Below are 18,894 nucleotides of genomic sequence, written 5' to 3' on the forward strand. Positions count from 1 at the left end.
AAAGACAGAAGCACCTACGCTGAGCGTGAAAGGAGGGAAATTTAGAAAGACTGGGCAGAACCCGGCTGATTCACTTGCAGGGTGACGGGCCGGAGCACATAATGCTTGTTAAGGAAGAATGGCCAGAGCTGGGCGTCTTACCACTCAGCTCTCCTGCAGCCCGTCAAGCCAAACTTAGATCCATCGGAGATGACAGGGAAAGGTCCCAGTGTTTTCAAAGTGGGTGCCAGCTGCTATAAGGGAGTTTGGCCCTCTCAGAGAGATTTCCCCGAGATAGTTAAACTCCCAAGGGAAAACATAAATGACTCACCAACAATCAGCTCCTAGACCCAGGGTTGGATTCACAACGCTGGTGAAGACAATCCCCTTGAGAACAAGAAACTGACCCAGTGAATTCTAGAGAAATTCCTGCAGCCAGACCCATAGGCCTGGAGAATGTTCCTAACCCTCATGTTGAAAGAGAATGAGAATTTAAAATATATTATATGGGGCTTCCCTGGTGGCGCAGTGGTTGGGAGTCCGCCTGCCGATGCAGGGGACACGAGTTCGTGCCCCAGTCCGGGAAGACCCCACATGCCGCGGAGCGGCTGGGCCCGTGAGCCATGGCCGCTGATCCTGCGCGTCCGGAGCCTGTGCTCTGCAACAGGAGAGGCCACAACAGTGAGAGGCCTGCGTACCGCAAAAAAAAAAAAAGTAGACTGCTTTATGAAAGTCTCTGCTGCCAGCCCAAGTCAACCAAAACTACGAGCCCCACAGCCCTAACTGAAAAGCAAAGGTGGGGTGGTGGGCTGTTGAATCGAGGGTCCCCAAATCTGAAAAAGATGGTAGCGATAATGAAAGAAAATGCTTCTTATTCACTGGGTACAGAGCCACTCCTGCCTCTGCAGCCTTGACGTTTCCCTCCCCCCATACCCCAACCTCAACTGTTCTAAGGAGGACTAGGTATGGGAAAAGATCTCCTTGTCCCCAAGGGGGATCACAGGCCACAGGTATCTGTCCCAGTATGTTGTGGAACTTCAGGGGGGTGGAGACTGAAACCACTACGGCTTCATTGGCTGTGGGTGCCAAAGTCGTCACCCTACTGCGTGTGCAGCAAGAAGAGACGTCAGGAATCAGCTGGTGGCGTTTGGGCAGGGTTTGTTCAAAGTGGAGAAGGAAAGTTAACAATATATTATTTCTGTGGCTTCCACTGCTGGATGTGTCAATTGATATTGATGCTTTCCATACCTGTCTTATGAATGAATGTTCAGGCACTTATGATCAAGAGAAGCCACATGGAGAGAATGCTAGTACCTTTGGGGCCCCTCAACCCTCATGACCCCTTTGAGCTGCAAGTCTCTATGAATAATGATTTCACCACGTAGAGCCGCTGGGCCTGGTTCACTAACCTGAAACCCAATGGTCTTCACTGGTCTGCTGTGGCTTTCAACCTCAGTAAGAGCTAAGGACCAAAAAAGGGCATAGTCACTCTACTCAGTGGGCAGAACTCAAGGTTATTCTCACAGCTCCGGCCAATCCTGCCATTGATGAATCTGTTATATTTTTACTGACTCTTGGACTGTTGCCAATGGCCTGCGTGCTTGGTTGCCACTTGGAAAACTACAGACTGGGGGCTTCCCTGGTAGTCCAGTGGTTAGGACTCCATGCTTCCAATGCAGGGGGCATGGGTTCGATCCCTGGTTGAGGAACTAAGACCCCACATGCCGCCTGGCATGGCCAAAAATATAGAAAATTAAAAATTTTTAAATTTTTTAAAAGACCACTACAGATTGGAAGATTAAAGACACCTCTTTTTGAGACAGAAAACTATGGATCAACAGAGGAATGGATAAAGAAGATGTGGTACATATATACAATGGAATAAAAATGAACAAAATAATGCCATTTGCAGCAACATGGATGGACCTAGAGATTGTCATACTGAGTGACATAAATCAGACACAGAAAGACAAATATCATATGATATCACTTATATGTGGATCTGAAAAAGAAGGAGGTACAAATGAACTTATTTACAAAACAGAAATAGCATCACGAATGTAGAAAACAAACTTATGGTTACCAGGGAATGGGGGGGAAGGATAAATTGGGAGATTGGGATTGACATATACACAGTACTATATATAAAATAGATAACTAATAAGAACCTGCTGTATAGCACAGGGAACTCTACTCAATACTCTGTAATGACCTACATGGGGAAAGAATCTAAAACAAAAAGTGTGGATATATGTATATGTATAACTGACTCACTTTGCTGTACACCTGAAACTAACATATTATAAATCAACTGTACTCCAATAAAAAAAAATAAAAAAAAAACTATGGAAACAAATCACGGCTGCTGAGTGAACCATCCAGGTAATTCACATAGATGCCCAGGATAAGGGTCCATCCTCTGATGTGGATGACAGGAATCAAGCTTTGGATTGAGCCTGCACCACCCAGGTTGCACAATCGCTGCCTGGATCCATCCTTGTAGCAGACACGACAATACACGCACCATTAGACAAAGTGCCAAAAAAGCAGTCGACGTTTCTGAGGCAGAGGCTACCACCACATGCCTAACTTGTGACTCCTGCCACAAGCTGACCCATTTGTCTCATGGTGAGGGAGGACACATCACACACAAGGCATTGCCCCATGCTCCTGGCATACTGACTACACGAACCTTTGTCCCCACTCAGAGCTATTGATGGTACATCTCTCTGTTGACACATTTTCAAGTTATAGAATCGCTATTTCAATCCAATGAGCCAGCTCCAGACACAAAAGTGTGGCCCGTGCAATTCATCTGAGTCACATGCTTTGCTTTCTGGACCACTTTCGGCCTGACAGTGGTGTGACTTATAGCACAAAGGCTACTCAACAATGAGCTATTAGTCAAGGTATTCAATGAACCTTTTCTGCCCCCAGCCATCCACAGCAGTCTGGTATTACTGAGCTTTGGAACAGCCTTGCTCACACGTCTTAGTAAACCAGTTTTGTCAATGAATGCAACTGTCCCCCAAAAGGAACCATCCCATCTCAGCTACTTCCTGGATAATAGGCAGAATAAAAGGAGCTGGAATTATATATACCTATTTTGAAAATCTGAGACTCTGCTGTGACCATTCTTGGACATGATGAGTCTTTATTTCCCCCCCCCCCCACTTTAGATTTTAAGTTCCCTGAGTTAAAAGCCTGCACATTATCTGGGATAATGTTTGATGCGCTGTCAGTGTTCAACAAATAACAGAATTAATCCTCTAAGCCAAGAAGAGTCATTTAGGAAATCACAGTTTATTTGTTCTGTTTTGTTTTGCTTTTCAATTAAATTAAATCTGGGCATTCAACAGTATAAGATTCTAATCATCAAAAACAATCCTACAGCTGTACTAGGAAGACCCACATCTTATTACCCACTCAGGAAAAAAAAGCTCCTCAAGGGTACTGAGCACTACATTGTACATATTAAAAGTTAACTATTTAGGGGCTTCCCTGGTGGCACAGTGGTTGAGAGTCCGCCTGCCGATGCAGGGGACACGGGTTCGTGCCCCGGTCCGGGAGGATCCCACATGCCGCGAAGCGGCTGGGCCCGTGAGCCGTGGCCGCTGAGCCTGCGCGTCCGGAGCCTGTGCTCCGCAACGGGAGAGGCCACAGCGGTGAGAGGCCCGCGTGCAGAAAAAAAAAAAAAAATATATATATATATATATATATATACTTGTTTTTCTTAAGTAATTTAATTCTGAAGAATAATTTTTAAATTACCTGTAAATAGCAATCGGTCTCTACTAAAAACCAGAGAAACAGTTGAATACTTACATTTTCTTTAAACACAACTTTGTGAGAAATGTCGTTGATGACTGATTGGTGTTTGTCCCGACATAATTAGTACAAACTTAACTGAGATATTTAACCCACTTTTTATTCACCAGTACATCACAGGTACACAGGCCCCTAATCTAAAATCAGATAAAACGCATGGGCTTAAAATGAATTAGCCAATGAGTGATCAAGATTTTTTTTATAAGATAAAAATTGTGAGGTGTCACTTTTCTAAAACTGTACTCAACATTGGAATGGAGATAAGAATATTATCTTTTTTTCCTTTGGAGATAAACTAAAATTATTCTGCTCTTTCTTTTCTTCTCCTATCAAGATTATGATGCACTACATCATCACGGGTTTATTTATGAGCTTTTATTTGTTTATGTTAGACTTATTCTAAAACGGTTTGAGGCTGCCTAGAAAAAGAAGTACAATGAGAGCCAAAAACAGTGAGGAAGTCAGGGCAAAGAGAAAATAAAGTTGGACTAAAATAAGATGAAACCTGAAATAAAAAGAGTGCACAAATGTATACTATAAGATCACATTCACAAACTAGACGTGTTTCTCTGTATTGGCTCTAAGCTTCCTGGCAGCCAAGTCAAAAAGGTATGCACTATTGGTCCAAAGTCATGCTGTACATGAAGCAAAAACAAACCAGATACTTAGACAAAGCACAGTTATGTGCTTTAAAATGACTGGGTTTCCTTATAAAGAGGATGCGTGTGACAAAAATAAATAACAGCCGTGTGGGCGTACTAATTAAAAAATGTGCCACGTTTCACAAACTGTTTGTGTAGTAGCGTTCCTTAGTGCAAGCCTAAGGTACTGTGCAGCTTGGTAAATCCTGTAATGGCCTAAAATGATGTCAGGTAATTATGGAGCCCTGGGTTGATCTGACTTGATCAAAGAATAAAATTTAGAGGAGCTTGAAAATTGAGTGATCTTACTCTCAAAACTGAAACCACACCTGGTGCCCAGGGGAGAGCGTTCTAAGTTTGACTTGGACCAGACTGACAGTACCGTGTGTACACATTCAGAATGAGGCAGAGACTGTCCATCCCCCAGGCTCCCAGCACACTCCAGTTTAATGATCTGCAACAGTGGTTCTCAAACCTCAGCCTGCATCAGAATCACTGAAAAGCTTGTTAAAACACAATTGCTAGACCCCAACCCCAAGTTCCTAATTCAGGAGGTCTGGGGTGGGCCTTAGGACATGCATCTCTAGCATGTTCCCAAGTGACACTGATGATGGTGAAAGAACCACATTTTGACAACGCAGGTCTACTCCAGCAAACATTTTCTGTCAAGGGCCAAAAAGTAGGTATCATAGGTTTTGCAAGCCATTCAGTCTCTGCATGTGTAGTTGCAAAAGCAGCTGTGGACAATACTTAAAACAAATGGGCATGCATATGACCCAGCAATCCCACTCCTGAGCATATATCCAAAGAAAACTCTAATTCAAAGAGATACATGCACCCCAATTTTTTTAAAATATAGGCATGTAAAACTATTTACAAAAACAGGTGGTGGACTGGACTTGATCCTGATCTACACCAGCCTGCTGGGACCTGTAAGCCCATGCGTAGACCAAAAAAGCTTCACTTTACTACTGGCCTTGTCATAGTGTCTGAAGGCTGCCAGCAAAGTGTCAAACTTTTGGTAGTTAACTTTCTTTAAGTGTTGTCGCACTGCTGCAACCAGGGCTCTCTGTCTGTCCTTGCCTCGGAGATATTCTCCCGGAAGTCTTCTGTGGGTGAGATCACCAGCTCCTATTGAAGAGAGGGGGAAAAAAAGTCTTTTATCTGAATTTAAAGCCTGTCACAATTATTCCCACACTAACTAAAACAGAGAGAGATCTAGCAACTTCTGTGAATGAAAAAACCTAACTCCAATACTATTATGCATCATGACAGAAAATTCTTTTTATAAAAAAAAGTACAAAGTAATTGATAAAAATGAATACTTCTGCTTTATGCGACTTCTTTGCTCAATGAAAAAAATCCGAAAAAATGAATTTTATGGGGGAATCATGAGCCCACTCAGCTGTCAAATCCTTTCCTAAGACAACAAAGTCCTTGCCTGACACCCTCTTGGCAGACATTTGCCTACAAGGCTGAGGATCTGAAAGCTGGGGCTGATTCCACGTGGGGATCACTCTGTGTGCCTCAAGGTTGACTAAACATCTGGGAAACCTTGTAAAAACTGGACACAAGTTCCCTACTCCTTCCTAATGTGAGTTTCCAGTCTGCCTTCAGTCTGCACACCAAGTCCCCATTTCTGTCCTGCTTCCCCTACACTATTACCAGCACAGAAGACCTCCATTCACAGTCCATTAAGTGAGTCCTGACCCACAACCCCGAGTAATAACCCCTCCAATCCACCTGATGCCACTGCCAGACCCAGCCCTTGCTTCTACTTTTCTTTCATGACTTAAAGGAACTTTCCTGAATTATGACACAAAGAAAGTACAAACACACTACCTCTAAACCCCATTGCTTGGATGTTAATGGTGACACAGATCAGACCAGAGTTGACCATGTTGCTTCAGATGTGACGGCTTGGTGGATGTCACCAGAAGAAACCTTCTGCCTCTGTTCTTTTTCCCCTGGCCTGTACCCCTCCCTTCCTGCTTTCTTGCGACAGGGTCATGCTGGCAGTTGGCTGTGATATCCTGGGTAGGTTAATTTAAATTTCAACATTGATGGATGCAGCTACAGAGGATCATACTAAGTGAAGTATGTCAGAAGGAGAAAGACAAATCCCATATGATATCACTTATATGTGGAATTTCAAATAGGACACAAATGAACCTATCTATGAAACAGAAACAGAATCACAAACATAGAGAACAGACTGGTGGTTGACAAGGGGGTAAGGGGTTGGGGGAGGGAAGGATTGGGAGTTTGGGGTTAGCAGATGCAAACTGTTATATATAGAATGGATAAACAACAAAGTCCTACTATATAGCACAGGGCAGTATATTCAACAGCCTATGATAAACCATAAAGGAGAATAATTTTTTAATGTATATGTATATGTATGTATAACTTTGCTGTACCGCAGAAATTAACACATTGTAAATCAACTATACTTCAATATTTAAAAATTGAAAAAAAATAAATTGCAACATTGGTTGCAGTTCAAGGCAACTAATATTCACACCTACTTTGTACAAGGCCCTATATTATTAGGCTCTGTCAAGGGTCTTTTTTAATAGGTGCTCGTAGCACCTCTAAGTTTATTATAAAATCAGGAGTTAATCCTGCATATTCTGACAAAAGCCTTCTTTCTAAGGGTAGACCCTAAATGTGGGTGAAAAGCCCACAACCAGTGCTAGTTCCAGGAACTGGCCAAGTGCCTCAGAACAAGATCATCTGAAACAGGGTCAGCTATTATCAGACCATCCTAACGTAGGCAAAACCCAAGTAAGGCTCTGCGAGAGGAAATCAAAGTGATTAGGGGTGATTTTTGACACATAAGTGTGGCTTCCTTTCCTCTTCCACATTTCTTCCCCTGATGTCAACCCTCTGGGGGGCTGCTCTGTATAAGGACCTCCCCCCGCCCCGGCTCTTCCACAAGATGGCTCTTGGTTGAGTTTTTTTTTCTCTTCAGAGGCCTTCACTCTCCATTAACATCCAAAAATAACCATTTGAATGGTTGTATCTCCAACTCTACCTGCACAACCCTACCAGGTATGACTGCCTAGTGGATGAGAGGTACGCTGATACCCTCTTCTGGCCTGGCCCTGAGAGAATATTTATGAAGCTCATGTCAAATCACTGACAACTACTCAAGAGCCACCTCTAAAGAGCTGAAATCAGGAGTACAAGCTGTGGCCCTAAGAGAGAGACCCATGACCTTGCTACCACGCCAGGGACATCAGAAAAGCCACGCCTGCTCCTCAGTTGCACCCTGCCTGCTACCAATTCTCATGATGCACTACTGCCTATGATTTTCCTCCACATCGCATCTGCCCTGGTGCATTCTGGGAGCTGGATTCTCCTCCACATCGCCTCTGCCCTGGTGCATTCTGGGAGCTGGACACAGCCCTTGCACTCTTCCTGGAAGCATCGTAACATAACAAACAACCCCAGGCCTGAGGGATGAGGCATTCTTTGTGCAGTTGCCTTTCTTTCCCTAAGTAAGGGTAAGGGAGCAATCCAGGCCCGGTAAAGAAACCAATATGTTCTCGGAAGCAGGCAGACCCTGAAGCTTTCCACGGAATAGATGCTGCTAGTTAACCCCAACAGTAGTCACAAAAGGCCACTGGGGTTAATCTGTGTCCATCCGTGAGCTCCAGGAAAAGTCTAGAGAGGGCTGACAGTCCCCTTACACAGTTACGCTGTACGGTGCCAAGGCCAATACTGACACATTTTTTAAACTTTTAATGTCAGTGTCCTTCCTTTTCACTTTATAGCTCTATCTTATCATTCGACTTTTAAGGGTAATGTAGCTCAACTATTAGGAAATTTGTCAATGTTGCCTAATTGTCAACATGATAAACTATGTGTTAGATACATTGATTCATGCTATGGATACCGGGGAAAATAATGTACTGTGCGCTAGACCCCAAGAATCCAACAGACAGCAAGATGGGGCGCCAACCAGCATGAACCTGCCCTCGAGTAGGCAGCTGAGCATGATTATCTACTTGTATTTCAGGCTAACTGATGGATTTCCTGAATCATCCCTTACCCACTTCTAGAGGTATGAAGAGCCTCTAAGATGGGCAGGCATCCATTAAACATGTAACAGTTGATCTAAAAACAGAACCAAAATATAATCTCCTAATGTGATGATTCATGGTGCTCTGAAACACCATGTTGCAGAAGCTCAGTAAATATGTATTTTATTTGTCAGTGAGTGGACTTTAACACATTTTTAGTAGCAGTTCTTAAAGTTTAGTATACATGAGAATATATGAGCATGGGTCCCAGGAACCTGCATATTTAATAAATTCTCTGGGTGATTTTAATGCAGGTAGACTGCAGACTGTATTTTGAAAACCAGTAAAATACAGCCCAATCCTGATAAGTTTTGGCAGAGTTTTCCCTTTGGAAGTCTGCTGTTTAGATCCCTTAGCACTAAAAACAAAATCCTGGGAATTTTCTTCTGCCACTTTATAGGTTGATTAATTGATTGGCTGGTGGGAAGAGTGGTTCTTAAGTATGTGGTTGTAGAGTACAGTGCTTTCTGGAACTTGAATGTCCCTACAGTTCATCTGGGTATGTTGCAGTTTCTGATTCAGTAGGTCTGGGGTGGAGCCTGAGATTCTGCATTTCTAAGAACCTTGCAGGGACCACCAACACCGCCCATCTGCAACCACATTTTGAGTAACAAGGGCCTAGTACAATATTGGAATTCATTAAAAAGCTGCCTCACTTCACTTTGGCTTGTTTAATACAGGCCTTATTTATTTTCTAAATAAAATTCTGAGCCTTAAATACACTTAAGGAATTCATTACAAGGGCTTTAAACTGTTCCTATTCCAAATATAATATGAAAATTTTGTTTCTTTCTTGTGCTACAAATTGTTCTCTTTAATGTTAATGTAATATTTTAAGCCATTAAAATTAGAAGCTTTGAGAGAAGGAGACGGTGAACTTAACTGCATGATTTGGGGGGTGGGGGGGATTTTGTTGTTTGTTTTTTAAGAAGAAAGTTTGTATATTTACCATACTCCTCAGGACGGAGACAAGCCCCAAATGTGTGGTCTGGGGGAACATTCATTGTTTCTGCAATGCTATTAAAGAAAACAAATATTTTAGTGAAAATTCCCACCACATGGCATCCCTGGAATTTAAAATATGTTTGCCATATGTTTTTAATCGCCTATATTTTCTCCTATAACCAAACTATGAGAATCAAACAGAAGTTCTCCAACAGATCTTTTTCCTAATCTCCCACTCGCATTAGCAATGGCTGAATGCTTTCACTGGCTTTCAGTGAAAAAGTCCAGACTGAAAAAGAAAAAACAGAACATACTCAAAGCAGAATTATGGAAGTACATATATATACATGGGGGGGGGCAGGGACAGGGAAGAGAGAGGAAAATATAATGCAATAAGTTAAATTTCTGAGATCTCAGAAATAAAGCTTTACACAAAATTCTTCCACCCTGTTCTCCAAAGACCCTGTCCATTTTGGAGACTCAGTACTTTCCTGGAACCCCAAGCGCTATAGAGGCTAATAAGAGTTCCCTGATTAACACAAAAGGATGATCCTTATTTAATTGATAGAACCTAATAAAACACAAACCAAAATTTACCACAAGAGTAGTTTGTAAATTTGATCCAGAAACATTTTCAATTCTAAGTTAATCATGAACTTACGGATCTAAAATTCTTCCAAGTTTATGTTGAAATTTTTCTTTGAAATCATCAACTCTCTTGGATACAACCTTAGCTCCTCTTTTCCTATAAAATTAGAAAATTGTCAGGTTATCTGTATTACCTAAAGTATTCTTGGCTACCAAATATACATATGGTGAGGAATACCGTAGTATCATTTGGGCCATCACAAAATAAATCCAGTTTCAAAAGAAATTATATGCTAAAAAGAAAGCTTTATGTGTTCATTCTTCTATCATGTATATTCTATTATAAAGATAAGTTTATAATAGAATATAAAATTTTGATTAAAGAATAAGACAAGCAAACAAAATTTTTTTCAGTAAACAAAAAGAGTTAATATCATTCTTATAAGTGTAACTCCTAAAACTGCTAATGGAAAAGTAAGCATAAAAGAAAGAAATAACCAAAGGATATAAACAAATAACTCAAATCTAGTAAGCAAATATATGGAGAAATTATAATACTCTCCAGTAATAAAAGAAATATAAGATAAAAGAACAACAAAGTACCACTTTTAAATAGTACATAAGTAAATATATATATATATACACACACACACATATACATATATAGAGAGAGAGAGACAAGAGACAGAGAAAGAGAATATCTAACATTGGCAAAAAGTATGGTAAAACGCTTGTAGATTGCGAGTGCAAATTGCTATAAACCTTTTGGAAATAATTTGGTAACATGATTCAAAAAGCATAAAAATGTTCATCCTCTTTTATCCACATCTGAAAACCAATCATAAGGAGATAATCCACATAATTAAGTGTGAAAAGAAGTTACATTTATAAAACTGCTTGTAGCCTCACTGTCTACGATGGGGAAAAAAAAAAAAGAAAAGAATCTAAATGTTCAATCCTGGAGGGTGATTATGTTGTATTAACAAGAACACACTTTGTGTGCATTCAAAATGTTGGTTATTTAGAATACACAGCAATATAAAATTATTTTACGTTAAGTGAAAAACCAGGATATAAAATGTTATTGCACTCTGATTAAAGCTATGCAAAAATCAACACAGGAAGCCACACTAGAAAGAAATAGATTAAAAAGATAATAAAGGTTGAATTAAGGTGACAGGATTATGGGTGGTTTTATTTTGCCAATTTTCTGTAATATAATTTCATTACTTCTATCACTGTGATTAAATGACTAAGAATTTCTTTTGAGAACTGCAAAATTACAACACCGCTATTTAATAACATTAAAATTAATAAATTCTCTATTGTTTTGCTAAGACTAAAAACAATGAACATTAAACTCTTAGATTCCATTTGCTTTTAAAACTATTTCCTGTACTGGAGAAATATGGAGTTGAATAAATTTCTGGAGAAGAGTGACACTCTGTGGAGAAACAAAAGATGAAATATAAAGTAATTCATCTTTTATTTCTTCATTTACCTCCCATTAGTTCAAAAAGGGAGAAAAAGAACAATATGGGTAAAGTCAGAATAAATCAGAGGCAGTTTAAGGGCTGTAATTTGAACAAATAAAATTGACAATCTAAAACCAGCTCCAAGGACTTCCCTGGTGGCACAGTGGTTAAGAATCCCCCTGCCAATACAGGGGACACAGGTTCGAGCCCTGGTCCAGGAAGATCCCACATGCTGCAGAGCAACTAAGCCCACACGCCACAACTACTGAGCCTACGCTCTAGAGCTCGAGAGCCACAACTACGGAGCCCGGAAGCCCACGCACCTAGAGCCCAAGCTCCGCAACAAAGAGAAACCACTTCAATGAGAAGCCCGCGCACCGCAACAAAGAGTAGCCCCTGCTGGCCGCAGCTAGAGAAAGCCCACATGCAGCAACGAAGACCCAACGCGGCCAAAAATAAAAAATAAATAAATAAAACCAGCTCTAAGGGGCATGATTAGGAACATGCCTGGATGGTAAAGGTAAGGATTCTAAGTCATGGAGCCTTCGCTTCTCAGCCTAAAAGTGCCTGGGTTATGTTTCTGGGAGAATCGGGAAGTATTTCTGAGCAGCCAAGTATGTCAGAGTATCAATAACTGTAACATCATTACACACCTCACAGTATTCACTAACCAACTCAGAGTAAAGTCTCTGTGTGTCAATCAATTTTTTCATTCAGACACATACACCCACACACACACACACCCCATTTCAACATTCTAACTGATTCTTCAGACCAAAGGTCATAAACAGAATATAGATAGAGGTAGTTTTATGGAGGAAATATATTCCTTAAAAGTATATATCCCTAATAACTCTCAAATAAGAGAGTTTAAGAGTGAACCAAATTTATGTTAAAATAGTGCATATCAAAGTGAGATGTAAACAAAACAGAAAGAGACTCATAGACATAGAAGACAAACAATGGTTACCAAAGGGGAAGGTGGGGGAGGGATAAATTAGGAGTTTGGGATTAACAGTTACACACTACTATATATAAAATAAGTAACCAATATATGTAACAGGAATATATGTAACAGGAATATAGTTCCGTGTGCTATACAGTAGGCCCTGTGCCATACAGTAGTCCCTGTATAGCACAGGGAACTATACTGCATATCTTATAATAACTTAGAATGGAAAAGAACCCGAAAAAGATTAAATTTATATATATGTGAATAAATAAATCACTTTGTCGTACACCTGAAACACCTGAAACTAACACAACATTGTAAATCAACTATTCTTCAATTTAAAAATAAAGACAAAAAAAGAAGAAAATAGGAACAAAAAAAAAAGAGATGTAAACGAATATACTTCACTCCAAGTTTATAATAGAAACCACACTGAAGAATGAAGTAGTGAGTCCTTTTTGAAATACAACAAATCAAGGGAATAAAGAATCTATCATTTCAGCAATAATTTTCCAACTAAGTTCGAAATACAGAAAGTGATCAAATAAAACAGTGTTCCATAAATGATGTTTCCTTGTGGGTAGAGACAAGTTGGTGGGAAATGCATCCTGCATATGGCCTGCTTTTATAAATTCAGTGTGGTTTTTTATGACTATCCCTAACGTGCTTGTTAATGACCCAAAAGCTCTACTCTTAGGACCTCCTTAAGGACCACCTTGTGAATATGTTTATTTCATATCTTTAAGAAATGGATAGTAGGTTTAATATTTCTAAGCTTTCAGAAGTGGATAAACCATATTTGTCACCTTCTTTTAAGTATCAATTTCTATGTTATATTTAATTATAAATATCTAGTGAAATACTTAAATCATTTCTTCATGTTTTCCTTTATGTATGTTTTAACAACTTTAATAGCGATAAATTCATGAATATTTGTTTTATAAGCTCTTCTTCTATACCCTAAAGAAAAACTATCTCATATGGGTTTAGTATAATATTGAAAGAATTTCTTCTGTGTTTGTGTTTTAACATTATTGTTTTCAATAATTCAAGTATCAGAAACTCATATAATAAGGGAGTGGGAGAAGAATGGAAATCAAAATTTCAGGCCTGGAATCACAGAATCCACTGTCTATACCCCTGGTGTAGTGGTTAAAGACAGCCCCTGGAGACACACTGCCAGGGTTGCATCCCTACCCCTAGTATTTCTCAGTTGCATGATCTTGGGCAAATGATTTCATTCTCTGTACTTCAGTTTCTTCATCGGTAAAATGGAAAGGCTAAAATTCTAGTACACCTGAAGTATAGTTGAATTACAGTGTTGTTAGTTTGCTGTATAGCAAAGTGACTCGGTTATGCATATATATACATTCTTTCTCATATTCTTTTCCATGATGGTTTATCACAGGATGTTGAATATAGTTCCCTGTGCTGTACAGTAGGACCTTGTTGTTTATCCATCCTGTATATACCAGTTTGCATCTGCTAATCCTAAACTCCCAATCCTACCCTCTCCCACCCTCTCGCCCCCTTGGCAACCACCAGTCTATTCTCTGTGTCCCTGATTTTGTTTCTGTTTCATAGATAGGTTCAGTGAATAAACTTTTCCATACCCCCCTGAAAAAAAATTATAGTACACCTACCTCACAGAGGTGTTGGTAGTATTAAATTAATCATATATAAAGTACTAAGCATTTGGCCTCTATAACTGGGAGCTGTTATTTCAGCGACCAGACAGGCAAATGAGGGAGGCAGGTGAGTGCCTGTGGGAATGTGCAAACTCTGTGTGCACCCTAGGGGCCTATGGAAACTTGGAGGGCCAGTGTATCCTTTAAAGAGGACAGAGGGTGTAAAAAATGGTACAAATGAACTTATTTACAAAACAGAAATGATGTCACAGATGTAGAAAACAAACTTATGGTTACCAAGGGGGAATGGGGGGGCGGGATAAATTGGAATATTGGGATTGACTTATACACACTACTGTATATAAAATAGATAAACAACAAGGACCTACTGTAGAGCACAGGGCACTCTACTCAATACACTGTACTGACCTATATGGGAAAAGAATCTAAAAAAGAGTGGATAGATGTACATGTATGACTGGTTCACTTTGCTGTACAGCAGAAAGTAATGCAACATTGTATTTGTTTTGTTTTGTTTTGTTTTGTTTTTGTTTTTGGCCACACTGTGCAGTCACGTGGGATCTCAGTTCCCTGACCAGGGATCGAACCCGCAACCCCTGCAGTGGAAGCTCAGAGTGGATGGCCAGGGAAGTCCCAACACACTGTAAATCAACTATACTCCAATAAAAATTTATTTTTAAAAAGTTACAAACTAAAAAAATAAAGAGGGCAGAGAGCAAAGCAAATCCACTCTCACCATTAATGTATAGAAATGCAAGCCCAGTATATTCGTTTCCTGTGGGTGCTAGACACATTACCATGAACTTGTGGCTTAAAACAGTAGAAATGTATTCTCTCACAGTTCTAGAGACCAGAAGTCTGAGATCAAGGTGACAGCAAGGCTGCATTCCCTCCAAAGGCTCTAGGGGATAATCTGTTCATTGCTTCTTCCAACATCTGGAGGCTGTTGGCATTTTTTTTTTTTTTTTTTTGGCCTTCCTTAGCTTGCTGTCACATCATCCCAGCCTCCTCCATCTTCACATCACCTTCTTCTCCTCTGAATGTCTTCTGCTTTTCTGTCTCAAACCTCCCTCTGCCTTTCCCTTATGAGGACACTTGTCATTGGATTTAGGGTCCACCCAGATCATCCAGAATGATCTCTTTATCTCAAGATCTTTAACTTAATTGCATTTACAAAGACCCTTTTCCCATACAATACAACCTTCATAGGTTTTGGGAATTAGAACATGGACATCTTTGGGGGCCACCATTCAACCCAGTACCTCAGTATTTTCAATCTTCTGATTTTTTAAACATAGTAGGAAATATAGGTTTTTATTTTGTTTGTTGGCTTAGATATAAAATGTAAGACAGGGAATGAAAAACTAAGGAAACTTATTTTAATTTCTTAGGAAAGTAGTCAAAATGTAGAATGCAGGTGTAAAAAGGTCACAGTTTGTGAGAGTTAAGTCAGATGCTCAGGTGCCCAAATAACTATTAAAGAAAGCTGAATGATAAATGACAGGTCAATTATATGTGACATGATTGTCTTTGTCGAGACTTGAAACCCCACTATCTTTAAGAAACATAGTAGGGTTGATCCCATAGATTAAAAACATTCATGTATGTCTTCCAATCTGCTGAAAAGACATGAAATTACTTTAGAATCACAAACACACACACAGGGAATTCCATGGCAGTCCAGTGGTTAGGAGTCTGCACTTCCATTGCAGGGGGCCTAGGCTCTATACCTGCTGGAAGAACTAAGATCCTGCAAGCCACGTGGTCAAAAACAAACAAAAAATCAAACAGAAAAAAACCCAACAACAAAAAGACAGTATCATGGTTATCTCTGGGGGAACTGGACAGTTTAGAAGACATATCACTGTGTATCTTTTTCTATTATTTTTATGTTTGAACCATGTCACTGCATTACCTCTTCAAAGAATAAACGTAATAAACTTTCAAGTCCATATGCCATATATCTAACACTTGTTCCAAGACACAACATACTTAAACTTACATTTGTAGTTCGTGAAGCCAATGTAAAGTTTTTGCCATGTTTCGTCCATCATTAAAATGTGGTGTTGGGATCCCATACAAGTTAAATCTATGAAAACTTGATGGATTATACTTTCGGTGCTTTGCTTCTCCTAAGAAAAGAAAAGGGAAGACTTCTGACTTAAGCAACACAACTTTGTGCAAGAAGTGCATGATGTTCTCACTGACAACGAAAATGAGAGTGGGAAAAAGAATGGAACTGTCACAGCGCAGGAAACTGCACACATTTGGCTACAGATGACAGACGCATTCTCCCATGTGAGCTGGGAGACTGGTGGAACAAGGGTTCCTTGTGTTAATATTTGGAAAGTAAGTAGAAAAATGATGTAGGAGAAAGACATATAACTGATGAAAAATTCAGGGCCCATCAATGTTAAAGAAATCCTTAAGATCAGGGGAGGTACTGCAAGGCTTTGTGACCCCAGCGGTGCTTTAAGCTATGCTAAGATTTGAGAGATTGGTGTTTTATACTTGCTCTCACTGAGATTTGTGTTACAACCTTCACATTTCGTTATAATCACTTGTCTCGTATTAGAGACATTCAAAGCGTGATAGAGGGCTGAGAACCCAACAGGGAGGTCTTTATTTTTAAGATCTAGTACTGTACCATGATGTGGTATTAGTTTTCTATTTGTAGTTAAGAAAGTAAGACTGAAACTAGAGATCAGCTATAAGGTTATAAAATGATGGAGAAAAGATATTCAGCCTCACCAGTAACCCAAATAATGTAAGCAAAAACAATAGCGCACAGTCATAATTTGACTCTCAGTTAAGCAAAAATAAAGAAGATGGGCAAAGTTCGCCTTTGGGGAAGATGCAGGGAAATGGAAATTCTCATACACTGTGCCTGTGAGGGCAAACTGGGGCAGCTATTCAGGTGGAGAGTTTGGCTCTAAGAGTGAAATTTTCAGATGCTCAGAAATGTAGGAATGTATCCTATGGAAACAAATCACATTCACAAAGATATATAAACAATCCATTTTTGTAATCCTGAAAAATACAATATTGATAACTGACCTGAAAAGACAACCAAGAAATTTCATATTTGGGGGGGGCAGGGAGAAAAAGGGAAAGAAAAAAGTGTGTACAGTAGGATGCAAAACACACACATACACTCATATATGAATGAGCAAAGAAAAACATATATGAAAGTATCACCTATGGCAGACTGGGAATTGTGGGAGATTTTCTTTGCATTTCATATACTTCTATTCAACCTGAATTTTATAAAAGAAAATATGTATTACTTTAGTAATAATTTAAATTAAGTGTATTTAAAAGAGGTTGTTATTGTTATTGAATGATGTCCTTGACATACTATTTCAAGTAAATGCATATAGCAGTTTCTCCAAAAGCATGAAGATTATTGTCACATTTAACTGAAGATAGCTCCATGGATGGGGGTTAGAAAGATGTTTGATGTATCAAATGTAGTTATCTCTGGCTAATGGGATTTCAAGGTTACATTTACTTTTTCTTCATTTTTCCATGATATTTACATTCTCTACAATTATATTTTTATAATAAAAAATAGTGCTTTCATTAAAGGGAAAAAGTAAAAAATAAATATTTAAAGGATTGGATTCTATTCCTTTTCAAGAGGCTAGTGAGACTTTTGTAAAAATCAGCAAATGAAAGTAATTTCAGTCATGTGATAGTCCATTAGAGTCTTCTAAATATTAAAAAAAAAAATTGGACTGGGAGTTTGGGACTAGCAGATGCAAACTACCATATATAGAATGGATAAACAACAAGGTCCTAGTGTAGAGCACAGGGAACTATATTCAATATCCTGTAATAAACCATAATGGAAAAGAATGCACATATGTATAACTGAATCACTTTGCTGTACACCAGAAACTAACACAACATTGTAAATCAACTATACTCCAATATAAATAAATAATTTTAAAACTACACTCATTTTCCTCCAAATTTTCCTCCAAATGCTAAATGCATGTAAAGGGTGTCTATATACATATTCACTGAAATAGTTCTTTCTTAAAACAATTAAATGGCATTGGATTAGATTGTGCTATCGATGCTAAACTTTTCTAAAAATGAATAAAATATTTTTACAAGAGAGGAATGGAGGGAAGGAGGAATAAAGAAAAGAAAGACTAGAAGGAGGAAAAGAAGAAAGGGAGGGGACTTCCCTGGTGGCGCAGTGGTTAAGAATCCGCCTGCCAGTGCAGGAGACACGGGTTCCGGCCCTGGTCCAGGAAGATGCCACAGAGCAGCTAAGCCCGTGTGCCACAACTACCGAGCCTACGCTCTAGAGCCCGCGAGCCACAACCACTGAGCCTGCATGCCACAACTACTGAAGCCCACGCGCCTAGAGCCCGTGCTGCACAACAAGAGAAGCCCCCGCAATGAGAAGCCCACGCACTGCAACGAAGAGTAGCCCCTGCTCACCACCACTAAAGGAAGCCCACGCGCAGCAACAAAGACCCAACTCAGCCAAAAATAAATAAAATAAAATAATTTATATTAAAGAAGAAGAAAGGGAGGGACAGAGCCAGGGACGCGGCGGCGGAGGAGACACGGAGAGAAGCCTTGTCAAGGCTGTGAAAAAGCGCGGTGGAAGCAGCCGTGGGAGGATGGAGATGATCTCAGGACCGGGGTGTACCGGCAGCGTAAGGAACCAGCAAAGACTGGTCATGGGAGAAGGGAATGGCTGACTCCAGCCGGGGAGCAATGGGCATAGCA

The 18,894-nt window shown here is 39.8% G+C and overlaps 1 protein-coding gene across 1 annotated transcript in view; it reads right to left on the reverse strand.

Moving 5' to 3' along the window:
• EFHB (EF-hand domain family member B) overlaps positions 1-18,894 on the reverse strand; it is a 49,051-nt gene that overhangs the window by 9,925 nt on the left and 20,232 nt on the right. Inside the window, exons 6-9 of the mRNA XM_029215144.1 lie at positions 16,148-16,277; positions 10,143-10,226; positions 9,486-9,553; positions 5,425-5,579 (exon numbers count right to left, since the gene is read on the reverse strand). Of these exons, the coding sequence (XP_029070977.1) occupies positions 5,425-5,579; positions 9,486-9,553; positions 10,143-10,226; positions 16,148-16,277 (437 nt within the window). The remainder of the gene's footprint in view (positions 1-5,424; positions 5,580-9,485; positions 9,554-10,142; positions 10,227-16,147; positions 16,278-18,894) is intronic.

Source organism: Monodon monoceros, unplaced genomic scaffold (genome assembly GCF_005190385.1).
Source record: "Monodon monoceros isolate NGI ecotype Baffin Bay Population unplaced genomic scaffold, NGI_Narwhal_1 Super_Scaffold_11, whole genome shotgun sequence".
Classification (NCBI taxonomy): domain Eukaryota; kingdom Metazoa; phylum Chordata; class Mammalia; order Artiodactyla; family Monodontidae; genus Monodon; species Monodon monoceros.